This window comes from Sorghum bicolor, chromosome 3 (genome assembly GCF_000003195.3).
Source record: "Sorghum bicolor cultivar BTx623 chromosome 3, Sorghum_bicolor_NCBIv3, whole genome shotgun sequence".
NCBI classification, from domain to species: Eukaryota; Viridiplantae; Streptophyta; class Magnoliopsida; order Poales; family Poaceae; genus Sorghum; species Sorghum bicolor.
In genome coordinates, this window is record NC_012872.2 from 1,900,411 (window position 1) to 1,906,818 (window position 6,408).

General features: G+C 39.8%; 1 protein-coding gene across 1 annotated transcript; it reads right to left on the bottom strand.

Annotated features, from left to right (window-relative positions):
• LOC8079523 (phospho-N-acetylmuramoyl-pentapeptide-transferase homolog) lies at window positions 1,730-6,160 on the bottom strand. Its single transcript, XM_021455511.1, has 8 exons — window positions 5,882-6,160; window positions 5,295-5,372; window positions 4,961-5,205; window positions 3,853-4,303; window positions 3,693-3,757; window positions 3,428-3,621; window positions 2,815-3,023; window positions 1,730-2,240 (listed from the first exon to the last, which is right to left on the bottom strand). Exons 1-8 carry the CDS (start codon window positions 6,020-6,022, stop codon window positions 2,058-2,060), a joined length of 1,566 nt encoding a protein of 521 aa, XP_021311186.1. The 5' UTR covers window positions 6,023-6,160; the 3' UTR covers window positions 1,730-2,057.

Here is a 6,408-nt window from a genome sequence, read left to right on the forward strand (position 1 = left end):
TGGGCAGAGTTAAAAGGTTTGACCTTGGACATATCTAGGTAGACTTTTATTACGTTCAAAGGAAGTTGGTCATGAGAAGAGAAAAGCCAGACAAGCTACGATTTTTTTTTTAAAAAAAAAGACAACTTAGAGGGAAAATGGCTACGTTGACCTTAAAAAAAATGGCTGCGTTGTCTTGGGGTCATAATAGAACACTGTCAATAGCTGAGGTACCATTTACTAGATGATACTGGAATTCATGGACAAAATTTGACAAATAGAAGAGTTAAGTGGTCAACATAGATTAACTCATTTTGAAATCAATCGGACGCCGCTAGTTTTTTCTTTTCTTTTAGTTTAGTTCAAAAAAATTTCCCAAATCGACACTGTAGCACTTTCGTTTGTATTTGATAAATATTGTTCAATCATAGACTAACTAGGCTCAAAAATTCGTCTCACAAATTACAGGTAAAATATGCAATTAGTTATTTCTTTTATCTATATTTAATGTTCCATGCATGTGCTGTAAGATTTGATGCAACAGGGAATCTGAAAAATTTTATAAAATTTTTTGGAACTGAGCATCTGCCTTTCCTGAATAGGAACTGAACCTCCAGTTAGCTTGCTGTACTCGCCCACTCTTGGCAGCCTTAGGCCTTGTTTACTTCCAAATTTTTTTGCAAAATAGAAATAGTAGCACTTTCGTTTGTATTTGACAAATATTGTCCAATTATGGACTAACTAGGCTTAAAAGATTTATCTCGTCAATTCCGACCAAACTATACAATTAGTTTTTATTTTCATTTATATTTAATACTCTATGCATACATCTAAATATTCGATGTGATGGAGAATCTGAAAAATTTTACAAAATTTTTGGGGAACTAAACAAGGCCTAAATAAGGCGTGATTGCTGCTCACAGAAGGCACAAAGAAGCTTGCACGCAACAAGAAAACAAAGGAAAAAAAAACTCATAAGGCGTTCAGTTCGCGAAAAAATTTGGATTTTACTATTGTAGCACTTTCGTTTGTATTTGATAATTATTGTCCAATTATGAATTAACTAGGCTCAAAAGATACATCTCGCAAATTACAGACAAATTCGATGTGACATGAAATCTTGAAAATTTTTGAAAACACAAGGTCTAAGACACAACGGACACATATGTTGCCGAAGTCGCAATATGGCAACACCGCATCCCATCTGCCATTAGGGACGGCGGCTCCTCGACTCAAAATAAAACCCCGAAAAATAAATAACAGAATGAACTACTCTACAGTCTACAGTACAGTTTATGCCATGACAGCATTGTTATCTATCGAAACACCATATAATCTATATCTATACGTAGGCTTGTTTAGGTCCAAAAATTTTTTCAAAATAGACACTGTAACATTTTCGTTTGTATTTAACAAATATTGTACAATCATAAACTAATTAGGCTCAAAAGATCCGTCTCGTAAATTATAGGCAAACTGTGCAATTAATTATTATTTTTATCTATATTTATATTTAATGCTCCATGCATGCACCGTAAGATTCGATGTTATGGAGAATCCGAATTTTTTTACAAAACTTTTAGGGAACTAAACAAGACCCTAATAATACAGTATAATATTAAAGAGTGCTTAAACGTGCACCGACTGGGAGCAAGAGCAACAATGATTCCCGGTACTTTGGGCCTATCATCCGCCCCATCCCAGTGCAATTGCGATGTCAGGAGCCAATAGCATGGCCTATACAGGATAGTTCATCTAAACTTCCTTCTTGATCAAGGTTAATTGATCCATTGTAAAAGAAAGATTTCCCTGAGTAGATACATTTTGAATTATGAAACACTATTAATCTAGCTCACAAACAAATTACATCCAAATACCAACAGCTCACGGTACAAGCGGGATACACGGCGCGGTCCCTGTTTGAGGAATCCTACAGGCCTCACTCTATAGTTCCTCTATGTCTGTTAATTTCAAATCACTGAAACACAGATCCGGCAAAAATGAAGCATTAACGGCTGCCTGAATTATATCATGTACCACAACTGAAAAAGAAAACAATGAAAGAATGGTGTACTCATCTATGCTGAAACAAGGCCAAGGTATCCTGCCAACAGAGTTAAGAAGCATGATATCATGTATGCACCTGCCACAATATAAGGTTCTTTTATGCCTAACAATCTGAGGTAGTAATGAGAGGGACGGATTTTCAGGGGATGTCTGCTTGTTCCGCGGAAATAATTTGTAGCCATATGAAAAGGAACCTGAGCACCAAAAGGAATTAGACCATATGGTTATGTTCTAAATTGAAGTGGTCATGACCCTACAAAAGTGCAAACAAATGAAACAAATGCTAGTTGAACTTCGACAGCAGCACCCTTGATTCTAAGTACACCACAAACATAACTAGAACATTGCATGATGGTATGCTATAATCCTACATATAAGGTGATGCAAACCGGTCAGAATGCACATATAACGAGGGAGATGTGACAAACAATAGCTTTAGCTTTCAGCAGGAAATAGGAAGGAGCAGAAATAAGCAAAAAGCAAGAGTCAGATTAGTTATGTTTGTCTTAAGTTATGCTGCTCACTTTTGTAGAAACAAATACTAAAAGGGCTTTCATCACATCCTTGGCAAATACTTTAAATTCCATTATCATCACGCAATGAACAAGCGGGTTATGGTCCACAAAGATGTGGAGGATGACACAAACTAGTTGGTCCAGACTTCAGGGTAGTGATCAACAAATGGACAGATGCAAACACAGCATAATGAAGCATGAACAATTTTAGAATTGCAACCATTGAAGTGAAGTAGTCAACAGAATGACGCACCTGCAATATTGCAAAAAGTAGCTCAATAAAGAAGAGACTGCATGCTATTAGCATTGGAAGAAACATTCCACTGCATGATGCAATTGTGGCAACTGCTCCTCCGAGTGCAAAAGAACCAACCCGGCTCATAACGACTGAGGCCCTATATCTGTTGTGAAAAAGAAAGCCAATGCAAGCACCTGACATTGATGCTCCAAAAACACTGATTTCTGCAGAAATCATGAAAATCGAACTATGTTACAACTTTGAAAAACTATCATCACATGATCGATTAAAAACTCACAAAGATAGTTCCCATCCACAGGACCTTTTTGTGCAAGGAAAAGCTCAAAAATTGTATAACAGCTTGACAAAACAGGAGTATTTCTAATCTTGAATTTTTTTGGTGCACCTACTAATATTAGGCATGTGAATGACAAGGCACAGGTGCAGTCTGCTAGGAGGCTAAATGTAACAGGTTTTTTGTTGATGGAATACAGGACCTTAAAAACCTTTGGACAAAGTTAAAGCGAGGATCCATCATATTTCATGAGGAGAAGCTACTATGCTATAGTTTTTATTTTATTTTTTGAATTCATAAACTCTGAATAGCTTAGGAAGCTGAAGAGTTTACCAGAGCAAATCGGGAGAGCTGCAACAGATAGTCCTATGAGTGCTAAAGCAGCAATACCACCAGCCAAACCATCAAGACCATCAACCAGTGTTACTGCCGGCCCCATGGAAAGTGAACATGTAGCAGCCAGAACCATATATACTTTTCCAATGAGTGCAAGGCCAAAAGGAGGAGGTAGAGGAACCAGAAATTTCCTTCATTAATAAACTGGAATCAATCAAGCTGTAGATGGAGTAAGGCATATATAAGTTACACGAATGCTTACATGCTATATGGTGTTGAAATATCTACAGAACCCAACCAGATAGAGAAGTAAATGCCAGCAACAATCTGCAAAATACACAAGATAGTAAGAAAGTTAAATTCAGTGTAATAGGAAAGGATGGCATATTTTCACATTGACACTTTGGAAAAGAATAACTCACTTGAACCAAGAACCTTATCCATTGTGGTATTCTATGACTGCCATCTGACACAAGACTCGAAATATCATCAAGCAACCCAACCATCGCAAATATGAGGGTAATCATAGCTGCTCCATTAACCCCATTCGAGTTGGAACCAACCTCTCTTTTTGCAACAAAAATACCAACAGGAACAAAGAATAATCCTCCCATTGCCGGGGTTGGCTTTCTACTTGACGGAGAAACAGACTTTCCTCTCCTCCGGAAATGGTGGATCTTCAGGCTATCAGCGACCGGTGCAAAAAGAAATCCAGCAAGTGCTGATAAAACTGCTGATTGTAAAAAAGGGCGTGTCAAGTAAAAGGAGTCCAGTGGTAGTCTAACAATCTTCCAAGAACACCAGTCGACAAAGAAAAGTAATATTGCTAAGAAAGCAATCAGTCCAACATTATTCATCAGCCCTTGTTGAGTTCTGGGAATCGATGTAAAGAACTTAGTTAGAACCTATATCAGATGGAAAAAAAGCTTATCTCTCCATATTAGTAGTATGGCATACTTTCTGTTTCATTTACCACGACAATCAAGAATTGCAACATTCCATTGAGATATCGTATTAAACCTGGAAGATAGTAGCATACATGCTCTTATTGTACTATTACTACTACTAGTACAGTAGTACTTCATATTCTGAAGTACATACCACATCCAAGGATGGTTCAATAATTGCTATGTGTCCCATAAAAAAAATTAACAAATAGCCATATTTCTATTTTGGTACATTAATTTGTCCATATAAGCACCTGAACACATATGCCTCTTGCACTGCCAAGCAAAAGATGCAAAGCTGCTATTCTACAGCCCCCCTTTTCCAATACAGAAAAGAAGGAAAACACTGAAAACACTGAAAGAAGCAAAAGATACAAAGCTGCCATAGTGGCCTGTTACTCAGCAGTGTTTTTCTCTCACAATAAATCAATGAACAGTACTTTCAGTCATGGCTTTTCAGCCAAGCGAACAGGCCATTCAGCAGTATTTTTCTCTCATAAATCCTCAACCACTAGATTTTAGGATTGTCTGGAAAGCTAATTGTTTCGATACATGGAAAGGTAAATTGTCTCAGCACTCTTACCTACTCTTCTTATGCCCTTTGTCAATGGTGGCGAGCCTATGGGCAGCTATAGTTAGTGCACCCTCAGCCCGGCTCTTGACTGTCATCGGCAACTCAACATCCGTGACTGCGGTCAATACAACAACATCATCATCACTCCATTCACTCTCACTTGAATATGGAGCAACACCAAACTGCTCGTCCCCATCATCATGTGCCAGCGAGAAGTCCCCATCATCATGCGCCAGCGAGAAGTCCCCAGGATCCTGCACCAAATCACTGTCAAATATAAATCATAATACAAGCTACTTCATAGTGAAATATTGTAACTAAGAGTGGAGAGGTGTTACAGTACATCATCAAATGCTGTGACAATTTGAACAGCATGACGCCTCCTTGAAGGTCTTGACGCGGTGGTTCTTAACTGGGATACCTGCAGAAGATAGTGTCCATTGAGACTAATTGCACAACTTCAAATGCTCCCCTTTGGCGAAACAAAAGCTAATAGGGACAAACATTGGCTTATACTTATAGAGTAAAATGTACAACCGATCAACTCATATACTCCTAGCAAACGCTCCAAATCGTACCCCACGCACAACCGTACAAGCCAGTAATGTTTAAACGCCCCAAATCGTACCCCACGCACAACGGTACAAGCCTAGTAATGTTCAAGCAAGCACTACCCAGAACATTCGTTTTTTTTTTTTGCTACAGAAACAGACTGACTATTTTGAGCGAATTTCCCGATAAAACGGCATCGAATCAAACTACGCCAAGTCGCGCAAAAATGCTGCTGAAGCGTGAAACAGGGCGAAAAATCGGAGATCACTCGACTTCGCGCATTCACGCAAGCATCTCTACGAAAGCCAGGAAGGCGACAATCACGAGGAAAACTCTACCGGGAGGAGGAGGAAGGTGGCGAGGGATCTGGGACTTCACCTGGGGTGCGGAGGGACGGCGGGAGTAGAAAGAGGGAGTAGGCAGCCGCGGCGGCGGCGGTGGCTGCGCGCGAAGAGGCCGCCGGAAGCGGAGGCGCGGGCGGTGGAGCGCCGGGTGCGCGGGAGAAGCCATAGTTGACATCCCGTCGGAGATCGGGAGGTATTTTTAGACGGGTACGGCGACGGCGACGGCGATGATCGGTGGGTTCGAGGTGGGGAGGAGCCTCGTGGACTCGGTGCATAGACCGGTGGCTCAAGACTGCCCTGTGATCGTGGTGGGTGCACCAGTGTGTTCGGTGTGTGCCCCGCCCCCAATTTGTATCTATGAACTTTTGGCCAACAATTTGGCCTTAATTATTGAGTAATGGAATTTCCATGTTTCAACAAAAATATTGTAAGAGGAAATGACTATTCACCACTTATTTGGCTTGTTTAAATTATAAGATATTTTGATTTTTTTATATATTATTTTTAATATGTATTTAGATAGTGTGTATCAAAAGGTAGCTCGAAAGGCCCCTTATGAGC